This window comes from Saccostrea cucullata, unplaced genomic scaffold (assembly GCF_032062105.1).
Source record: "Saccostrea cucullata isolate Sc308-1 unplaced genomic scaffold, CSIRO_AGI_Scuc_v1 ctg10296, whole genome shotgun sequence".
Taxonomy (NCBI): Eukaryota; Metazoa; Mollusca; class Bivalvia; order Ostreida; family Ostreidae; genus Saccostrea; species Saccostrea cuccullata.
This window is the reverse complement of record NW_026924506.1, coordinates 1-22863: the sequence shown is the minus strand read 5'-3', so window position 1 is coordinate 22863 and position 22863 is coordinate 1. Positions and strand designations below refer to the sequence as shown.

General features: G+C 34.5%; 2 protein-coding genes across 4 annotated transcripts; one reads left to right on the top strand and one right to left on the bottom strand.

The window, feature by feature from the left end:
* Positions 1-2074: 2074 nt before the first annotated feature.
* LOC134266571 (meiosis-specific nuclear structural protein 1-like) lies at positions 2075-18320 on the bottom strand. Its single transcript, XM_062748797.1, has 10 exons — positions 18203-18320; positions 17564-17782; positions 17117-17244; positions 16776-16878; positions 5614-5843; positions 4551-4767; positions 3847-3954; positions 3268-3390; positions 2686-2946; positions 2075-2555 (listed from the first exon to the last, which is right to left on the bottom strand). Exons 1-10 carry the CDS (start codon positions 18203-18205, stop codon positions 2442-2444), a joined length of 1506 nt encoding a protein of 501 aa, XP_062604781.1. The 5' UTR covers positions 18206-18320; the 3' UTR covers positions 2075-2441.
* A 359-nt stretch (positions 18321-18679) lies between these two features.
* On the top strand, positions 18680-21333 carry LOC134266570 (chromatin target of PRMT1 protein-like). Of its 3 annotated transcripts, none has more exons than XM_062748794.1 (4): positions 18680-18836; positions 19094-19179; positions 19938-20094; positions 21127-21333. In XM_062748794.1, exons 2-4 carry the CDS (start codon positions 19121-19123, stop codon positions 21316-21318), a joined length of 408 nt encoding a protein of 135 aa, XP_062604778.1. In that variant the 5' UTR covers positions 18680-18836; positions 19094-19120; the 3' UTR covers positions 21319-21333. The 3 variants fall into 3 exon arrangements, with proteins under 3 accessions (XP_062604778.1, XP_062604780.1, XP_062604779.1); XM_062748796.1 differs by lacking the exon at positions 21127-21333 and adding an exon at positions 20783-20801 and having other exon boundaries at positions 19938-20207; XM_062748795.1 differs by having other exon boundaries at positions 18707-18847.
* Positions 21334-22863: the final 1530 nt, after the last annotated feature.

The window sequence follows — 22863 nt, the reverse complement described above, 5'->3', positions numbered from 1 at the left end:
TCCATAGGAAAAAAAAATCTTTTTTAAGAATGCCAATGTGAGAGTCGGCTTTATGCTAGAAATATTATGGTCATACACAAAACATTTCAGCTGCACCAAATCTTTCAAATAAAATTGGCTATGATTATTGTTTAGAGCATGTAGAGTATAGAATAAATAATATATTCAAAGTTTGGCAATCAGTGCTTTTAAAATCTAAAGCTTTTTTTTCATTACTTCATACAGAATGGAATTTTATAACATGCAGTTTTAATGTTAAGGCAGAATGACCAATAGTATACATGTATAGATGGAATTTACTGTAAATATGACATCCACCTTAAATTGGAGATTAAACAAGAATTCAGGCAAACACTAGTTTAACAAACGTCAAAATTTGAGAAAAATCTCTAAATTTTCGTACATTTTAGATTTACCTCCCTTGGATGGTCATTCTCCCTTAATTTGTCAATCAATCTTACCTTACCCAAGGCAGGAGAGAGTTCCGTACAATTTTATATTATTACTGTTATTACATGTATATTATCTACTTTGCAACTTTTCATATTTGGAGCAATATTACACAAGATGTGTATTGACATATCCATAGTGTTATTTCTATTTTAAAAAAATTATATATATACAACTGACCAATCAAAAATTAACTAAAATGAAGAAATAATTGAATTAATTCCTGATCGAAGTGTTTGATTTTAAGATCACCTTTTTGCCTTAAAATGTACTCCTGTAGCTCAAATAAAATATCAATAAACACAGATCATCTCTTGTTTTGTGGGTTTTGATTTTGAATCTGATCAACTGTGGAATGTACATTTGTTGCTTCACTTATGCTACAGATATGGATGTTTTAGGATAAAAGAAATTGATGGGAAACTGACAAACTTGATCGAAATTTTGATTTTGATTCATATTATAGCTTTGGTATCACTCTTACAAATAAGCGTGATAAGAAAGTGACTTTTCTGCAATTGAGGAAGATTCTACATAAAATATATAAACATAAATCTAAAAAAAAATGTTCAGGGAGATAGATATTTGTGAGTAAAAGAATTTTTCAGAACGGGTTAATATTTCTCTCATGCAAATTAAAGTTGATTAACAGTACATGTATTTCCTAGAGTTTAAAAACCATCAGCATTAGGTTCAGTGAAATGCAATATTTTTAGACTATGTACCAGTAGGAACTTAGTTTGATTAAATTCATTAATAATTCTACTTTAGGCCTGTTTAAGTTTGCCGTTGTTTCATTTAATCCTTAAGAAAATAAAATGCGCCTTTTCCCTGATAATCATGCAATGCTTCAAGTATATATATTTTTTTGACAAGGTACGAATAATACACAACTCTATTTAATTAAGGAATGTTTTTAAGTTTTGTGCGAGTTATTGGTGCTAGCGCTTCATGAAAAATATGCCTACGTGCAAGTCTGTGTGATTCACACACCAATAATTCACACTAAACTGAAAAACATTCCTTATCTTTACATTTTACATGTTCGGAAGCAACTAAAATATACTCAATATTTGAATTTCTCGCTGCCCTATATCGCTGCATTCTTACTAACGTCGCTGCAGCCTCATTGTGACGTCAAGTTAACGCACGTTTCTCCGTGTATATTTCTACGCGTGAGTATACACAAAAATAACTTTCAAATCAATTTCACAGTTGGCTTACAGCGAATGTAAATATTAGTTGTTGAAATAAAGAAAACTACAATTTTTCAGTTCTCATCTTTTAATTTTCACAGAAGTTATTTAACTGTTCAATTGGCATGATTTTATACAAAAGAAATTTTATAGTTATTTTAATCCTATGAAATACAGAACACCTTTATAATGAAATATTATCTGGCTAAAAATAAAAGGAATAGGGAACGAAACAAAGGGTTGCAGAAATATATGTTTCTTCGACTGTGTTTTTTTCTTCTCACGCATGTATATTATTAATCAATCTTAGCACTTCATTGAGTAATAATAAGCGAATAACTTAATAGTAACCCCTTACTCCTTTGTATACTGTACATGTATTCACAATAAAATTCAGAAAAATACTGCATAGCAGAATATACAGACACACATATCATGAAATGCATTATACATGATGTAAATGTGTTTTCTGACCAATATTATACAACCATTGAATAATTATTCAACTATTCCTGGGCAAAACAAGACAGCAAAAAATTTCACATTACAAGTCCCTCATACACAACACATTTCACATTTTCTCACACATTCACTCTTGATAATTTTCTGTATAAAAACAGATAGTAATAAATGGAATACCCCCACTGCTGTAAAATAGTAACATCACCTGACAATCTAATATAAAATTTAAATTTTACATTCTACCATAAACAAGTCAGACAGCAGTGTAACGATGGACGGCATTGGTTAAAAATAATTCATTATCACAGTTGCCTAATTTGATTGGTCAATTCCCTACCGACGCTGGTCCCACGCTTCATCATCAAAGGGATCGATCTGACGCTTGCTGTATGCCTCCTTAAATTCGGAACCTAGCATGCTTAGATCTCCGGAATCTCGGATCACACCCTGCGGGAAAGAGAATGAGATTCTTAGGTACATGTACAGGTATTTAAATCCAGTTTTCACTAAATACACATAATTCTACAACGGAAATTCCAATGACTTTTATTCCCTATTAACGACCAGCATTTCATACCTTTGGTAGGTATCCTAGGAGTCTCATGGCGTGCTCCTGTAGCAGTTTCTGCCTCTCTTCCTCGATGATCTGTTTCCTGAAGGCCTCCATCCTCTCTTCCTCGCGACGTTCCTCGAGTTCCCTCTCGCGATCAGCGGCAAACTGCGCCTTCCTGTCATCGATCAGTTTTTCCACCGCCCGTTTGTGTTCTAACTGCTTCATGCGCCGCTTGTTAGCATTCATCTGTTCTATGCGGTCATCCTCTGCAAATTTGGCCATCATCTAGTAATGATAGAAAAATTGTCAATATATACTTATTACCGTATCTACTACTTTCTTCGTTTTTTTTTATTGGCGTAAATTCTTTTACAAAAATCTTTTTTTTTTTTTAAATAAGCAAACTTTTCTTTTAGTTTTTTTTTTTTTTTTTTTTTTAGAAAAAATGGCCAATTTTCATAAAATTACTATCTTCTTTTCTTGTGCAATTTCCAATTTCAGAATATAAAAGTCTCTTAAAGTTTAACCCAAAGGTTTGTATTTCACTCTACCAAGGTATGTTAATGCTCTTAGACCAGAGCTAAATAGAGTTATTCCCCTTTTTACCTGTTGCCTGAATTCCTCTTCTTCGTCCTCCTCGGCCTTCCTGCGGAGATTCTTGAAGTGCATCTGTTGGGCGTGTGTGCTCTGTAACTCCAGTCTCTGGCGAATCCTCTTCTCCATATCCTCCTGTTACACAAATTAACAGCAATCAATTAAACTCCACTTACAGCATCATAAACTTTATATCAGGTTAAGTGACTTGATAAGAATTTAAAAGCTTTATCATCTATGTACATAAAAGTTAACTAAAATTCAGAATGATACATCAGATGAGATTTTTTGTACATATTCCAACAGGTTTATAAAGATAATTTTGATTCCTTTTAGAAAATATTTAACAAATAATTTGAATTTAGAGGCCTTATAAACATTGAATTGAAACCCAACAAAGAAGCATCTAGCCTTTTTTTCCTCGAACTTCTAGATACACCTACCCTTATTCTAACTGTTAGATCTACCTATCCTTTCTTATTCTAACTGTTAGATCCACCTACCCTTTCTTATTCTAACTGTTAGATCCACCTGCCCTTTCTTATTCTAACTGTTAGATCCACGTATCCTTATTCTGTTAGATCCACCTACCCTTTCTTTCTGCCTCTCTTTCTCCTCCTGTTCCTCGAGGTACAGTTCCAGTCGGATCCTCTCCATCTCCTCCCGGGCTGCCTCCTTCGCTGAGATGTCCTCTGCCAGCTACAAATAGTAACAGGTTTGCGGTTTCACACACTCAAAACAGAACAAGGTAAATGTAAAATTGTCTTCCTTTAACTAGTATTAAATGTTCAGGATCTTTCAAAGGATTTTAGATTTTTTTTCTGCAAAGATATGAACACTGATTGGACAAATTCTGCTCTATTTCTAACAAGATCATTATTTCAAATATTCAGTTTTAAAGAGCATTCATAATCAAGTCTGCTTTCCTATTCCTCAAGAGGTGTGTTGACTTGTTTTTCAATCACTAAAACATTTTTCAGCTGACAAAAATACATGTACATCAAATATGTTCCCTTTCGTACCAGTTTTGCACTATAGTTACCTTATCCTAACCACTGTACTTTACTAAATTTTCATGACACTTTTTTTTTCGTAAGATAGCCATCGACTCTTGATAAACGAGACAAAATTTGCACAAATTGTGGTTTTTCTTTAAATAATCTTAATAGGGATTACAAAAGAATGAAAATTTCTCAAATACAATGTCACACGTAACGGTAATTAAACTAAAATAAAGTTCTCGCACATAAAATATGATTTACAGTACCCTGCCACCAACAGAATATCCCACTTACTGCGTGCTGTACTCGGGCCATAGCCTCTTCCTTCTGTTTCTTGCTCTCCATGCGGGCGTTCTCTCTCTCCTCCTGGAGTTTGGAGAACTGTAGAATTTTGCGGTTTTCTTCCTCCATTCTCTCTTTCTCCAGGACCTTCCATTCCTCGCGAGCCTGTTTGAATTCCTGGATGTATTTCTGGGTGGCCTTCTTCTTGGACATTGTAAGCTCTCTCTCCCTGGTTAATAAACAGACATAATGCTAATCTAGTTATTTCAAATAGAAATATGATTGATGGATGTCTATTAAAATGTCAAAGAAAATGATATAGATTTATTTCTTTCAGAATTAGCATGATTAGATATTTATTTCACAATGCACTTGAATAAACATGTTCGACACAATATTCTACATGTTTAAAAATATATATGCTAATAAAAAGGACAATGAACACAAAATGCAGACTTGTCGAAATTTTTTAATCACTGTCAGACATTTGGTCTGACAAAGTCGTATGTTCTGCCGGACCAGTCAAACTTTTGTCAGACCAGATACTTGTACCTTATTTTGACGCTGAGAAAGTCACATAAATAACAGCACCAAAATGCCCTTTATTATTTTCAACAGCCTTCAATATGACAATTAAGTTTCCTTTCTTGGGATAGAAAGTCTTTAACATAGACATAAATAACATGTTTTATGACTTTGCTATAACAAATTTACTATGCTATCGTCAACATGCCGCGTATGCGGCCATTTTTTCTGTGTTTGTGACCTTTAACTATGCATCCCGATCCTGACCTTTATTAAATTTGCAATACGCTCATTTTTTTTCAAACGGTCATCTGGACCGACGATTTCTTAAATGTTTTCGGTCCAGACAAATTTTTACCGGCCTTGCCGACAGGACCGACGGATTTCGACAAGTCTGAAAATGGTAGCTAGGAAAAAAACATCATGACAACACACATGGAAATCAATGAAAGATGAAGCAATTTTTATTAATAAAAATAAAATTCTTCTGAAATTCTCAAAAAAATTTGCCCTAAAAAGAAAGCCCTTTTCCACCCCTCCATACATGTACCTTTGATCCTCCTCGTAGATCTTGCGTACGATCTCATCTATCATGAATTTCTCCTTGAGGAACTCCTCGTAGGCCTGTTGTTTTTTCTGTTCCTGCTCCTCTAACTGTCGCTCCAGTTCCTGTTGGTAGCGGATCTGTTCCCGGTATTTCTCAATCTCTCTCTGTCTCTCCGCCTCTTCGGCTCGATCGTGCTGCATCTTCATTTCATGTGCTATCTCTGAATCCCGTTTCTAGGGGGGGGGAAACATATTTTTGAAATATAGTGGAGCAGGTGTAAAACCTCAATTAAGAACAAGAGGCCCATGGGCCACATCGCTCACCTGAGCACCAAGGGTAGGACTAGTATAAAATGGCTTTTTATTGTAAAGTTTAAATCCAAAAGTAGTCCCATGACCAATCATGGATTTGCTATTTTTTAGAAAATGATTGAGAAGAAGATTTTTAAAGAATTTTCTTATATATTTCTATGTAAAACATTGGTCGGCCATTTTGGCCCCGCCCTACCCCCGGAGGTCATGATTTGAACAAACTTGAATCTACACTACCTGAGCATGCTTCCATATATATATGATGAATTATGGCCTTGTCATTCTTGAGAAGAAGATTTTTAAAGAATTTTACTACAGTCTTCACGAAAACTTTTCAAACTAACTGGCCAGTCGGACCGGTAAACTTTCAAAATTTACTGGCCCACCAAAATTTTTACTGGCCCCTTAATTAAAAAAAAAATAAAATAAAGACATTTTCATAACTGTAAATTTATACATGTTTACCTTTTGAAATGCCGCCATTTTTTGTCCTTTGTCGCGTTTCGGTAAGTTGTTCGTTGGAACTTCGCACATTTTATGTACTAGTTAATAGTTACTAGCTAGTTCCGGTTGTTACGTAATACATCCACGTTATAATAGGGTTATGATAATACGATTCAACAACATGTGCTTGTTATGTTCCCCAAACGAAGTTGGGGAACATATTGTTTTTACTGTGTTTCTTATTATTATTATTCTTATTATTATTAGGGTCTTCCGCTTCCTTCGGAAGACCCTACTGTTATTCTACTGTTTCTTATTATTATTTTATTTTTTTTTTCCCGCTCGATTTTTGACAGGCGATTTCTCAAAGACCTTTGGACTGATTTTTATGAAACTTTCAGGTTAGATACCTTGTAATTAAACCTATTTACACCTGTTTTCAATTTTTTGATGCATGCCTTTAATTGTGAGTTATTGCCCTTTAATTGATAATTTTGATGTCTCGTTTCCACTAAAAATCTCAAGAACGACGTAGGATATTTACACGAAAGTTGGAGAACTTGTAGCCAATACATTGTAGATGTGCAGAACGATAAAATTATAAGCTGATTTTCTAAAGTTTGGAAGCTATAAAACGGCAAATTTTAGTAATTTTTTTTCTTGAATTTTTGCTACTTTTTGTGTAATAACTTTTGAACCGAGAATAATTTGGTAAGAAATATATAACAAAAGTTGTGTGTAATTACGAGAGCTTTCATATTAGATTAATGAAAAGGGGCTGGCCCCTATAATTAGGGGTTAATAGCTCATACACGTTTTTTCTGATAGCTAAAAATATTGGTATATTATGAAAAAGTTTGACTGAAATAATTTCGAACTTATAAAATCTTGTCATTTGATATAAAAAGAAATAAACTTCCAGCTATATTTAATTGTTTTTTATATAAAACAAGTACATGTATGTGAGAAACCTTTCAGGAACAAGTTGTCTACTATAGCCAGCCAAGCCTTTACTGCATACATGTGCACATTTTTAGTTGATGCATCTAAAAGATATAGTTTTGATTCGGTGTTTCTTTGTTTTCTTTTTATTCAAATAATTTTAAAATGTGATGATGTACACAACAATAAATAGTACCTCGTTTAGAGGATTTTTTCGCGCTTGTTTGTAAACAACGCGCGGCATTGTGGGAAATAGGAAGGTACTAAAGACGCGATGTACTAAACACTTATTTGACCTGATTCAAATTTGTCTGTAAATGTTCCAAACAATTGAATTTTTGTATAGCATATGCCTCGAAGTCATAAAGTCTGTACATAAGTAATTTAAAATACTCAATATTACCATTTAATTAAAAATTAAAACGTCAGGTAAATATCAGGTCTCTAGTATATCCCGTTTTTAGTGTGCCCCTTCGAGTCGACGTCGGACACATGTTTGTCATGGTTTACAAACTGAAAATAGAATGATTTGTGAAGTTGAACATTTTCTCACAAAGAATCCGCTTGTAGACATGCACACTCATTTAATCTGGAGCTACGAAGTACTTTGTCACTTCTCTGGAACATTATTCTAAGCAGAATTATCCCGATTCATATATTCTAAGAATCTTGTGTGAATTGTTTACGAGGAAATTCTGACTGTCACATTAACAAGGATGAACACTCTTGACTCTGCTTCGGATTCCCCAGTGATAATTGTATCGAGTGATGAAAGAGCTGACGGCGACATTTTAATGTATGATTGGCTTGGACCATTGGAATGAAGGTTAGAATATTTTTATTACTTAAAATTTACACTACTGATTACATGACAGTGACGTACATTGATGTTATTAGAAATACACAGACACACCGATATATTATCTGTTTTACAGTTCAGACGCTCTCTGTTTGCCTTGTAAATCCCCACAGCTTTATATTTTATTTTTATTAAATTTGAGGATGTAATTTCAACAGTCCTACTATCTATCATAGTGATCATACTCTATAATTCAAACTGCACTTAATGTTACAGAATATATTCAACTAATTATATATTGACAGTGTGACTGTAAGGGTGAGGGCAGATACTTATTTAGTTTTAATTTAGATTGTGCTTGTCAAGCCGCATTTGACATTTGGTGCATCCATGCTCAATGTTCACACTGAGAGTTTATTCAAATGTTTAATTCGAATGAATTCACTGCTCGTTAAATTACTTCCCATTAGCTCCATGTGAACATGAGTAAGGATATCTAATTCAAATTAAATAGAAATGAATTTTTAATGTAGCTTAAACATGTTAAAGAAGCTAAGCACTGTGTGTCCAAAGTATACTGCGGAAAAATTGTGTGGAGCAATGTGCAAGTCACAATCTTCTTTTGCCAAGGTGTTATCATAAGAGCTCGCATTATGGGCAGGGATTTGTGCTGCTGTCTGGACTCGCTATAAATAGATGTTCTCAAAAAGTCTTAATTATTTAATATCATACTTTACTGACAAAAAAAGAACAAATATTGCTCAGTTAAATTGCAAAAGAAATTTGTTTAAAAAAATTGAAATAATAGAAAGTTTGCATTTTTGTTTGATAAGACTGCTGTAATGGTTTAATGTTTGTTTATTTGCCTTAATCATACATTTTTCAGTCATTTCATGGTGCCACCACTTGGGATGGTATTAGCTGCAAATATAGACTTGTACTCAGCACTTATTGCCTTTAAGAAGTATGAGATCCATTTTGTGCTAACACCTACCGTGACACAGAATCTTGGTTTATGCAGTCTCATAGGAGTAACCTGTCTAAAGCAGTTAGCAATGGGATTGGAACCTGCAACGTAAGGTTCAGCTTCTTATTGATACTTTGATTTATAATATTTATTTGAGAATTTCACTCATTCACATACTTAGAGATGTTGATATATATTGTTGAATAGCATCAATTTAGACCTTTAATTAGCTAAGTAAACATGTACTGTGAGGTTTTTAAGGTCTCATTCATTTTATATGCCAGATGCATGTTAAGGAACATTACTGCATAAATGTTTTTGTCTTAAATTTGAGGCTTTTTACTAATATAGAGATATGTTAGTTTTAAACCTCTTCAAATTAGGGTAGACCTTTACTTTAAACTCAGCAATGTGAGTGTGTTGTGTGAACTTGTGTTAGCGAGACAGTGTGTTGTATGAATTTGTGTTAGCAAGGCAGTGTGTTTTGTGAACTTAATTGTGTTAGCCTGACAGTGGGTTGTGTGAATTCTTGTTAGCTTGACAATGTGTTGCGTAAACTCGTGTTAGCGGGACAGCGTGTTGTGTAAAATCGTGTATAAAGTGTAAGTGTGACAGTGTGTTGTGTAAACTCGTGTTAGCTAGACAGAGTGTTGATTGAACTCGTATTAGCGAGACTTCGTGTTGTGTAAACTGGTGTTAGTGAGACTGCGTGTTGTGTAAACTCGTGTTAGCGAGACTGCGTGTTGTGTAAACTCATGTTAGCGAGACAGCGTGTTGTGTGTATTCTTATTAACGAGACAGCATGTTGTGTGAATTCGTGTTAGCGTGACAGTGTGTTGTGTGAACTTGTTATCCTGAAAATTTGTCGTGTGAACTGGTGTTAGAGAGATAGTGTGTTGTGTGAACTCGTGTTAGCAAGATTGGATATTGTGTGAACTCGTGTTAGCCAGACTGCGTGTTATGTGAACTCGTGTTAGCGATATTGCATGTTTTTTGAATTTGTGTTAGCGTGACAGTGTGTTGTGTGAACTCGTGTTAGCCTGACAGTGTGTTGTGTGAAATGGTATTAGGATGACAGTGTGTTGTGTGAAATGGTATTAGGATGACAGTGTGTTATCGCAACAGCGTTTGGTGCGAACTTGTGTTAGTGAATAGTGAGACAGCCTGTTTTGAGAATTCGTGTTAGCGTGACAGTGTGTTGTGTGAACTCGTGTTAGCCTGACAGTGTGTTGTGTGAAATGGTATTAGAATGACAGTGTGTTGTGTGAAATGGTATTAGGATGACAGTGTGTTATCGCAACAGCATTTGGTGCGAACTTGTGTTAGTGAATAGTGAGACAGCCTGTTTTGTGAATTTGTGTTAGCGTGACAGTGTATTGTGTAAACTCGTGTTAGCATGACAGTGTATTGTGTAAACGCGTGTTAGTGAGACTGCGTGTTGTGTAAACTCATGTTAGCGTTACAGTGTGTTGTGTGAATTCATCTAAGCGTGACAGTGTGTTGCGTGTACTTTTGTTAGCTAGACAGTGTGTTGTATGAACTCGTATTAGCGAGACTGCGTGTTGTGTAAAACTTGTGTTAGCGAGACAGCGTGTTGTGTGAACTTGTGTTAGCGAGACAGCGTGTTTGTGAATTCGTGTTAGCATGATAGTGTGTTGTGTGAACTCGTGTTAGCCTGATATTTTGTTGTGTGAAATTGTATTAGCGTGACAGTGTGTTGTGTGTTAGTGTGACAGCGTGTGGTGCGAACTTGTGTTAGTGCGAAAGTGTTTTTCAGTGTTGTGATGGCGAGCTGTGTGATAGCCTAATGGCGTCTTTTGTGTCGGTAAGATGGCACGCTTTTATGAAAGTGCTATTGAGCTTTAATTAGCAAGTGGCCCTATCTGGACACGCCTTATTATAATTGATCAGTTCTCAGATATACAGTGAATTACCGGTATCATTGTCACCATGAAATCAGCATTTACAGTTGCAATTACCTAGTTAGTAATCATAAGATATTGGTTTGTCAGTTTTAAAATTATGGTGTTCCAATGATGTGAAGTTGCAGTGTGTTAGCATGTTAATTTCAACAGACTGCCACTCCAATGCAGCTTTAAACAACACGCTGCTGTGTTAACACAAAACAAAATATCATGCAAACACAACTTTAAACAATCTGTTGAGTGTTAGCTTCACTGCATGTTGGATTCAGTGTGCTGGCATATTATCACTGACGTACATGCTAGCACATTGTCACATCGTGCTAGTATGTTGTCATAAATACTCTAGCACATTATCCTAAACCCACTAGTGCATGATTACTTTGCACTTGTATGTTGTCTTATTAGGGAATAGCATAAATGACTGCCTTAATTGGTGTAAACTTCTTTTAATTGATGAAAGAGTACATTAAAATTTACAAATTATACACAGAAAATGTGACAATATCTTATCTCTCAATTTGATAATCTAATTTATAATCTCATGAATTGCACTTTTTATTAGTAAAAGAATTATAGATTAAAAAATTTCAATTTCTTTTGGATAGGTGTGACTCATCTGAAGACTGAATTTTGATACCAAGCATGACCATGATTTGCCAGAAGATCATCTGTTTGGATGTGACATGGAATAAACAGCATAGTGAAAATAAGTCAAGTTTTGGTTTGTGAAGACAATTTTTAAACACACTGTGTATCATTTTTAAATTTTGATTTGACAACATAAATCCACAAATATGAACATATCAATTGCTCTCAGTTTTTCAAGTGAAATAGTTTTTGTAACAGAAATACATGTACCAGTAATTACATTGGAATAAATGTTATTTTTAAATATAATAATATTTTGTTTGTGTAGCATGTTGACCTCTTTATTAAGGTCTTCCCTTTCAAAGTTTAGACTTACTTATTCTAATGATTAAGATAGATCCTCTGTCTTCAGCAGGATTAGAAGATCTTGTAATACATGTATGTGTATTTTTTACAGTATAATGTAAAAAAAATTGTTATTTTGGCACATACAACTAATTAAAGGCATAAACATGTGTATGATTCCAAGGAATTCAGTACATAGGGCATGTACATGTAGTTTTCTAAAACAAGATTGAAGAGATGTCCAGTCGCATTTCAATGTCAACTGCAAAACTGTGCCTGTTGCATATTTATTAGCCCATCTGAGCTAAAGGAACCAGTAAATTTTTTAAAAACATAATTTTATCCATTATCATCATTGTCTAAAATTTCACAATATCATTTTCCAGAACCAAAGTGAAACTTGGCACAGAGCATCCTTAGTGTAGGGGATTCAAATTGTTCTTATGCAGGGCAATACCTTCAAAGAGATTTGTTTCTTTAATGCTGTAAATGTATAATATTTAGCTTGTACAATATTTGGTGGAAATTGACTTTTGAATAAGTTAGCGTAGATATTCTTATTTATGTTTATGTACAAGACTTTTAGCTTTGTACTTGATTTAGTGATTGCTGCATTCCGCCAAAGCCGCTAAAAAAGAATACACAGCCATATGTAATATGTTTACAATATACCTTTCAGAGAATTTTACACTCCTATTGAGGTACCACCAGTTGCTAGTGGAAAGCTGCAAATTCGAAACATACACAACACATTTCTGTGCGTTTATTATAAAAGTATTGTTCTACTTACTGATTGCAACTAATGAAGATTGTTCATCATTATTGTAAATACATTTGGATTTTTTGAATTATTATATAATTTGTTTATTTTATTTACCTAGTTATATTGTATATTAAATGATTTTAAAGCCATTTTTAAGATGGTAATGTAGCAAAACACTTATGTTTCTGTAGTATGACACGTTTCACAAACATGATATATCCGATATCAAAAGTCATAATATTGGAAGTTAAACTGTTGTGGATACGATTTCAAGAATGCTGTTAGAGAGAGTACCCTTTAGACCTCATGCTCACACCAAATTAAAGAATTCAAGTAAGGGTTTCTGAGACAAATCGAAAAAGAGAATGTTAGCAAAGTTGACAATCTAGACAGAAACATTTAATCTTTTGCTTATCGCTAGGAAGGAAGACCCACTCGTTGCTTTGCAACGAGCTTTGCTCTAGTTATTATTATTTTTCTTCCTGGGAAAATCTTTTCCGCGAGTGATCTTGTAAACTACACATCCGACTTAGGTGAAACCTTTTTAGGGTAAGTAGGCATGTTATGTAGATTTGCGGAATCAAGGTCATTTTGCGCGCACGTGCTTGCAAGAGCGCGCACGTGCAAAACTTAAAATGACTAATATATAATGGATATAACCGTAACTTTTCTATTTTGTGACGAAATGTTTTGAAACTTATAATGTAAGGATATATTAGTAGTATGCACAAGATGACATGGTCAAAATAGCAAGATCGCACGCGCATGCACGTGCACTTCGCTTTGATTGGCTGAAACTAAAGTCTCAATATCTTTTTTGTTTTTTGATAAAATCATTTGAAATTTTGAACATAGTCATATATTAGGGAGATCTACAGCCTGTATTATAAGATTTATCATGAAAGCATGTGCATGCACATGTGCTTGCAAGAGCTCGCACGTGCAACACGAGAAATGTCCAATATAATTGATACAGACGTAACTATTTAAATTATTGATGAAATGCTTTGAAACTCACATTATAAGTATATATTAGAAGCATAAACAAAATGACATGGTCAAAAAAGTAAGATCTCACGCGCATGCTCCTGCGCTTCGCTCTGATTGGCTGAAACTAAAGTCTCAATATCTTTCTTGTTTTTTGATGAAATCCTTTGAAATTTTAAACATAGGCATGTATTAGGATATCCTACAATAAGATGTATAGCAATTATCATGAAAACGCGTGCATGCACATGCGCTGCAATCTGATTGGCTTATGCTTTAAATAGCTATAACTCCCTTGGTTTTCAACCAAACAGGATGGGATTTGGAACATAGATAGATATAATGGACTTCTACAAGATGGTATAGTCATCATGCACATGCATACACGTGCGTGTACGTGCACTGCAATCTGATTGGCTGAAACTTTAAACAGCTATAACTCCCTTGGTTTTCAATCAAACAGTGTGGGAATTAGAACATAGATAGATGTAGTGGACCTCTACAAGAAAGTATGCCATCATGCTCATGTATGCACGTGCTTCTACGTGAAATGAGTAAAATCAAAAATACAGTTTAATGAGCGTATTTTTTTTTTATACTTTTGAATTAAATACTTTAATATTTAGTATATTGAAATATATAGATTGTATAGACAAGATGATATGGTCTTTACGCACATGCATTCACATGCGCACGCGTGGAATTCTAAAATTTGAATGAACTTGGTACTTTCTGGGTAAATGTTGTTAAAGCCTCAAATGCATAGAGTTTGTCTTATTTAATGAAGCTTACAGGGAATGTGGCACCAAAAGGAAGTTGGGGAGCGTTTGGGGAACATCTGTAACGGTCCCCGTTACAATTAGCACTAGTTCTTTTTGTTTTATATATTAATGAAATTTACGCAAGTAAGACAGTTAAAAAATATATTGACTCTGTATGATTTTTAGAATCAACAAGCCCATCGGACTTCTTGAATTTTGATTTTCACTGACCCGACATCAAAATTCACTGGCCTCGGTCTTCGGACCAGTGAGTTTTCGTGAAAACTGTTACTACATATTTCTATGTAAAACTTTGGTCGGCCATTTTGGCCCCGCCCTACCCCCGGGGGTCATGATTTGAACAAACTTGAATCTACACTACCTGAGCATGCTTCCATATAAATATGAATTATGGCTTTGTCATTCTTGAGAAAATTTTTTAAGAATTTTCCTATATATTTCTATGTAAAACTTTGGTCTGCCATTTTGGCCCCGCCCTACCCCCGGGGGTCATGATTTGAACAAACTTGAATCTACACTACCTGAGCATGCTTCCATATATATATGATGAATTATGGCCTTGTCATTCTTGAGAAGAAGATTTTTAAAGAATTTTCCTATATATTTCTAAGTAAAACTTTGGTCGGCCATTTTGGCCCCGCCCTACCCCCGGGGGTCATGATTTGAACAAACTTGAATCTACACTACCTGAGCATGCTTCCATATATATATGATGAATTATGGCTTTGTCATTCTTGAGAAGAAGATTTTTAAAGAATTTTCCTATATATTTCTATGTAAAACTTTGTTCGGCCATTTTGGTCCCGCCCTACCCCTGGAGGTCATAATTTGAACAAACTTGAATCTACACTACCTGAGCATGCTTCCATATAAATATGATGAATAATGGCTTTGTCATTCTTGAGAAGAAGATTTTTAAAGAATTTTCCTATATATTTCTATGTAAAACTTTGGTCGGCCATTTTGGCCCCGCCCTACCCCCGGGGGTCATGATTTGAACAAACTTGAATCTACACTACCTGAGCATGCTTTCATATAAATATGATGAATAATGGCTTTGTCATTCTTGAGAAGAAGATTTTTAAAGAATTTTCCTATATATATTTCTATGTAAAACTTTGGTCGGCCATTTTGGCCCCGCCCTACCCCCGGGGGTCATGATTTGAACAAATTTGAATCTACACTACCTGAGCATGCTTCCATATAAATATGATGAATTATGGCTTTGTCATTCTTGGGAAGTAGATATTTAAAGAATTTTCCTATATATATTTCTATGTAAAACATTGGTCGGCCATTTTGGCCCCGCCCTACCCCCGGGGGTCATGATTTGAACAAACTTGAATCTACACTACCTGAGCATGCTTCCATATAAATATGATGAATTATGGCTTTGTCATTCTTGAGAAGAAGATTTTTAAAGAATTTTCCTATATATTTCTATGTAAAACATTGGTCGGCCATTTTGGCCCCGCCCTACCCCGGGGGGTCATGATTTGAACAAACTTGAATCTACACTACCTGAGGATGTTTTCCCATAGTTTCATCTTTCCTGGCACAGTGGTTCTTGAGAAGAAGATTTTTAAAATATACCACTAAATTTTCATTAATTCCTAATTATCTCCCCTTAAATAAGGGTGTGGCCCTTCATTTGAACAAATTTGATTCCCCTTCACCCAAGGATACTTTGTGGCAAGTTTGGTTGAAATTGGCCCAGCGGTTCTTGAGAAGAAGTCGAAAATGTGAAAAGTTTACAGACAGACAGACGGACAGACAGACGGACAGACGGACGCCGGACAAAATGTGATCAGAAAAGCTCACTTGAGCCTTCGGCTCAGGTGAGCTAAAAACAGAGAAAACTTGTCTTATCTAATAATGTGAACATCATCAAAGCAATGACTTCAAGTTTTCCTTCATCAACTTTCCTTATTGTTAGCAATTAACCCCATTGCCTGAATAGGTAGTTTTTTTTTATAATCTGTTCCAAAGAAATTGGCAGGATTAAACAACATTCTGTGTGAGAAAATTAAAATATAGAGGGACTTTAAGTTTACTTTGTACTGGACAATATTATGAAATATTGAAAATCCCAATTAGACAAGCTTTACTGTATTTATATGTCACAATTCAGAGATAACTGAACAAGGTACAGGGATAAATGTAGATCTCAAAGAAATATGTGTAGATAAATTTTACTAAAGAATTTACAGTATCTAATTGAATGTTCTGAAATAAATTTTGAAGGATCATTTTATTTACTAAACATGAAATGAAAAATATTGAAATTGCAGGTGAGGAAGAAAAATCCATACCATTTTGTCAAACTTGAGAGCTTCTTTTTCAGCTATCTGTGCCGTTCTTTCTTTGTTCATATAGGCTGATCGTAACTTTGCTTCTAGTTCTCTCAACTCTAGACTGTACAAAAAAGGAAAGCAACTTTAATGTAAATAGTCTCATTTCTTCGAAAGAAAATATTACATGAATTATTTTTACTGGGTTACCAGGTTACACACACAAAAAAAATATTTAAATATTTTGCTGCACTAACTGGAAAGCAATTTTTAAAATCACTATCCTGACAATTTCAAAAGGTTTTATGAAATAGTACGCCTTAAATATTTAAGTAATAAATATAACGACTTTAGTACACTACCTTGTTTCTCTGATCTGTTGTCTCATTTTCTCGTCCCTGATGGAATCTAGTTTCCGTTTCTCCAGCTCTGCAGCCAGTCTTTCTTCATGGAGTAACTGTTCTTCTCTGATTAAGCGATCTCTCTGGGCCTAAAATATTAAGCAAAGAACATTTTACAAATTCTGGATGTTATTAATTTTCGGTCACAAATCAAATTTACCAATTGATGTAAATAATGATTTGTAAATTTACTGATGCATTTTTTCATCCACATTAACACATTCAAGAACATTGCTTAAAAACCCTCACACTTCAGAGTAGGGGGATAATAAAGAGTTCAATCTTATATACCACAAATACAAGAATAAATACATGTTTAATTCTATAATTGTTTTCAAAATGACAAGAATGCCTTTCTCAATTTTGTTGCATTTTAAGTAAATTCATCAAGTAACTGAACATTTTAACCTTCAGGATTGCCTCCTCCATTTCCCTTTCCTTCTGCTCCATCATAGTACGCCTGATAAAACGTGTCTCCGAGATACGCTCCTCATTGCTCATGTTAGCCTCCAGTCTTTTCTCCTCGTGTAACCGACGAATCGTGTCTTCCCGATAATCTTCTTGTCTTCTCATGTTCTCTAACTGTCTTTCTCTCGCCCCTCCTGTCAGGGCTCGGCGCACAGTTGTCTACAAAATGGAACATGCAAGTTATTCACCATGTTCAAATAAGTTTAAACTATTACACTGACATTAGATAACTAGAATTATCATGTAGGCTAGTTGCAATTTATGAGAAAAAAATCCTGCTGAGGCATTGCTTGAGGGTAATTGGATAAAATCCTCATTAGATAAAGCATTTAGTGTCTGAAAGTTTGATTTTAATATGGCAAAAATTCTGTACAGGTCTGTGTTGAAAGTGAAACGAAAAAATATATTAGGCCATTTACATGAAACAACATTGAATGAACATGAAGCAAATCTCACAGTGCACCCTATTTTCGAAAGTTTTTCCTTCGAAAAGCATCACAACTGCAAAATTTACATTCTAGAATAACTTTAAATAAAATTTCATCACGTAAATATTTGATTATTGCTTAAAATACTTACCATTTTAGCTATAAATTTAAATTTTCACTTCCAAGTGTAATAAGTCGATATGCTCTCAGTGTATTTGTGTTTGCACTTGGACTCGTCTGTTGCTAGGTTGGAACAGACTTGTCTTGCTGTAACAAAATTTTTTCCTGAATCTTTAGACTGATGTATGACAGATTGAAACTTTTTTTCTTTATTATTGTTGCATGGAAAATGAACAATATTAAAAGATTATTTGGAAGCCATAAAACTCCGTGAATTAAATGTTTAAAAAATAACCTTTCAAACCTTAATGGATGGTTCCATTTTTTCAAAAAAATTAAACATTCTCGGAACCGGATAAAAACGGAAGGATATTCCATGTATACTAAAGAGATCTTGCTATATTCGTCGATATACATTCTTTATTTATTATTTTATGTTGTGGATATTTTGTTTATATTTTTGCCCTGCTCATAATTGAAAAAATATTGAATACCTAAAAGTTAACTTTGGATCGACGAGAAATAATCCCGACGGCTAAACGGAAGTAAAAACATTTCAACCGGTGTCGAAAAGGTAAACTGCAAACAGAAAGGAAACTAACTGCAAACAATCCACAAAAATCAAACTACCGACCGACCATCGGTGTAAATTGTCCTAATTACTGGTAAGAAAAAAGTATGTACTTTATTTTGAAATCAATAAGGACAGGTTCTCTCCAATATTTATAAACTTTTGCGGAGAGAGAATTTATCCACCCTTAGGATCAAATGTCAACTTAACCCGAATTGCCTTTTATCAACAAACCAAGTATATTCATTGTTTATTGTTCGTTTGTTTTCACAATTATGGCAAACATTAACAATATTATAACAATATTGCATATCCAGAATAGTTATTGTTTAGTTTTAGAATATTTTTCAGGTGGGCTTCAACAGGAAAAGGGATAAAATGGCAGTCCCAGCAAAGATCGTTTTGAAGAGCGGGACAAAGATGTCCCTGAATGACAGGTGAGGGGAGTTGTAGACCCTGGAGAAGGGGGAGAGTGTCTACAGCATGTAAGGAGGGTGTTCCCTGGTGGAGAGACCCTCTGAATCGTGTAGGAGAGGGTGTGCTAAATGTCACTTATGAGTGGTCATGCACAAAAGTTTGTTACAGTAGAAAACAGACTTTTTCTCCAAAACATAAACACACCCTTTTCATAGGGTGTCGAAATGCATGAAACGAAATTATTAGATTTAACTTTTCTTTTAAATAAAGAGTGTACTATGAAAATTGGAAATTTTACAAATTTTAAATCAGAATATTTGACTTGTGACAAGAAAGATGGTTTGTATTTTATGTGCTTTCTTTGAATTTTTTTTCTGGTGTTAAAATAACTGCATGATGCAATTTTGAAGATTTATCGTAATAGTTTCACAATAACATGTAAAAGAATGGTTGGCTCTAGTAAGGCATACTTCACAATAGTGACATTGAAAGCTATCATTAGCACTGCCCTAGTAAGGTAAATATCCAAATTTATTTGGAATACCTTGCAGTCATGGGCAAAACTAAGACCTGAAGAAAGGCTTGTGTTTACACAATCATATGAAAATAATGAAGAAAAGGTTTTAAAAAAAAGCAATAATGGATATGCTTTGCAGTAATGAGCTAACCTACATGTATATAAAAAAAGCATGGAGAAAAAGTCAATAAGAATTAAGTCTTGCAGTGATGGGTGTTATCCCTAGTAAGACTAATGCACCCTCTCCTTGTAATCCCGAAGATTTACCAACATTGTCAAGACGCCGACGTCGCCCACCTCGCCCCAGGCGATCCGAGCAAGAATGGCGGAGGCCCAGCAGGCATCCTCAGCCAATCGGAGGCTAGCTCAGCAAATGGCAAACAGACCTACCGTACAGGCAGCACTGAAAATCAAAAAGGTGAGTGACCAGCTAGGACTTCAGTTGGACAGTTTTGGTAAAGAAGGCAGCTGTGAGAATTTGAAAAATAATGACATGAGAAGTTGGGGAAATGAACATGAAAAAAGAAGAAGGTATGGTTTCCATACAAATTTTGCCCTGTGATTTTCTAAAAAATGAAACTGGTGTAAAATTTAAAAACTCATGCTTTTTAAATAATGGAAATTCAATGCAGAAAAATCATACAAGTCATTTTTCTCACATGTGTTTTGAAATGCTAATTATGACGTCATAAACATGTGCATTTTCCCGTATTTTCTTATTAAAAAGTTGCAGAAGGTACCAATTTTTAATGGAATTTTCTTTCAGATAACATTGTTCACAGGCATCGCCCACAAAGATCTTGAGATATGTGATTTGTTATTGAATTTTACACAAAATATCAAAAAAATAACGTGAGCGACGGCTGTGGACACTGTTTTCTAAAGGAAAATCAGCCTTGAAATGTGCCATTTTGAGGCTTTTTCTATTGAAAATGGAGAAATGCTTCACATTAATGACGTCATATTTGCAGAATGGTAAACCTTCATGCCATATTTTTTCCTGATTTATCAGAATCATTTAACTAATATTTAAGCCAGTTTCAAAACTTTTTGATATTACATTTTTAGGGCGCCAAAATACTAAAAGCATACCTTCTTCTTTAAAGATGAAATTTCCCCCCTAAAAGAGAAATCACATATAGTTTTTTGATGATGCCTTTGGAAACTTTACAATTAGTAATGCCAAAATAACACCAACACCAGTTAGAAAAAAGTTTGTATTATGGGGTCAGTGTCATTGATTCATTTATAAAGTTTTTATAAAGATTTGCACTAATTAAAAGAAGAGGCCTGGTCTAGGATGACACTGTTTACAGTGAAAAGTGGAATTAAAAAATCTATTCAATTCTTTTGTCATAAGTTTCAAGATTCCAATTTCTTGTACAAATGTATGCATGTATTGATTCAGAAGATTTTTATACAGGAATTGAAATATTTTAACCCATTGTAGACCAGCTTGAAGCAGCGTTTGGGTAGGACTAATGTGAAGGCCAGGTTAAATCTGAGTGCTGTCAGAGGGCGGGGCCGTGGAGGAGGGGGTGGTGGATTCAACAGAGGACAGAGGGGTGGAGGACGAGGACAGAGAGGTGGATCCAGGGGCGGACCGGGCGGAGACGCAATGAGTCCTAGAGGTATTCACTAGTGAGAATATAAACTAATGTAGCTGTTGAAGTTAAAATCAAAATAACTTGATATTTAAAGTAAAACTGTAAAGACATTACACAAATCCTGACATTGAAAAATGTTTGATAGCAATACTGCATTTTCCAGATAGTGAGAATTTTTGAGCAGTTTTTTCATTTAACGTTGAACAATTTACATTGTTCAATTTAATAGTTTTGAAGTAATAGGTTCTACCTTAACTTTTCTTATAAGCTGACAAGTGACATACCTCAAGCTTAATTTGATTTTTGCAAAGGAAGTCTCAATCACTTCTACAACATGTTCAATCAACCCTAAAAAAAAGGTCTAAAATAGAGGTGGAGCTGTGATAGTATTCTTTTTCACAGTTGTGTAGAATGTTATAGGGCTGAAAACAAGGAATTATTTTATCTGGGAATAATTATTTTTCTGGGAATTCACCCTTTTCCTTTGAATAAATTATAAGGTGCCCTATTACCCCTTAGTTACTTAAAAAATAAAAATGGTAGTGACATTTATGCCTAAATGTAAGTGATATTACTTAGATGAAGAAAAATGTTTATATCACATGACTTTCATTATGTTTTGTACTTTCTATCTTTTTATCAGTTTCTATCTATATTTCTTTTTTTTCTTTCTTTCCTTTTTCTTTTTTTTGGTGTGTATAAATTTATTATTGTTATTCAATCTCATAAGTCTAAGATTTACTTCCGGTAGAAGGGGGGTGGGGTTAGCTTTTCAGTGAAAAGCTAACCCACCTTAGCTTTTCACTGAAAAGCTAACCCCCCTTAGCTTTTCACTGAAAAGCTAACTCTCAACGTAAATCCAAGTTTTGTTCCATTGCTGGCAGAAAAGGACACTGAAATTCGTAATTCCTCACCGCTAACTGTAGAATAAATCGTTAGAAACATCGTAGAAGCGATTATTCATCAAATGTAAGCTTAAAAATAAAACGACTGTAGCCCAAGATAGGCCATTGCGAGTTACCGATTTCTCTTCGCGAAAATACACAGTGATTACGATCGAGGCGTACAGAATCCTGTCTGATGTCGCGAAAGTTCGTAAATTCCCTGATAAGCAAGTTACAATAAGCCATAAGTCCGTATTGTGAAGCGTTATTTACATGACAAGTTCCAACAAACGATATCCATTACTGCTGAAGGTGGCGTCTCTGCGTCACTTCCTTATTCCATGACGTCATGTTCGCAGTGTCTCGGGTCTTTCCGGCGAGCTCGGAAAAACACGATTGACCTGAAGCATTGTTTATCAGACATGAAAAGCTGAGAATAAATATCAGCATGCTTATCTTTATAATTAAATTGTTCAAGTTAAAATACCCTTGTTAAAATAAGCAAAAATTAATTGCAGGTACCGCAAAGTGATGTAGATCTAACAGGTAATGAGGTGTAACGTTACATGAAGTGGAATAAGTTGTATTTGTTAAAATTTGATTAATTTGTTCCCAGTTTTAGAGTTTTTGTTGTTGTTGAATTTTTAAACTTTTTCCTGGTGGTAGATTGTTGGTGTATAAATGCATGGATTTTTT

Bases quoted from the DNA above. Each gene is read 5' to 3' on its own strand.
- LOC134266571 (XM_062748797.1), bottom strand. The intron at 16,879-17,116 runs GTAGTGTACTAA...TTTTTTGTACAG, and splicing joins CAACAGATCAGAGAAACAAG to TCTAGAGTTGAGAGAACTAG. The intron at 2,556-2,685 runs GTATGAAATGCT...TCTTTCCCGCAG, and splicing joins TCCTAGGATACCTACCAAAG to GGTGTGATCCGAGATTCCGG.
- LOC134266570 (XM_062748794.1), top strand. From the start codon at position 19,121: ATGGCAGTCCCAGCAAAGATCGTTTTGAAGAGCGGGACAAAGATGTCC. The intron at 19,180-19,937 runs GTGAGGGGAGTT...GTAATCCCGAAG, and splicing joins AAGATGTCCCTGAATGACAG to ATTTACCAACATTGTCAAGA. The intron at 20,095-21,126 runs GTGAGTGACCAG...AACCCATTGTAG, and splicing joins CAGCACTGAAAATCAAAAAG to ACCAGCTTGAAGCAGCGTTT.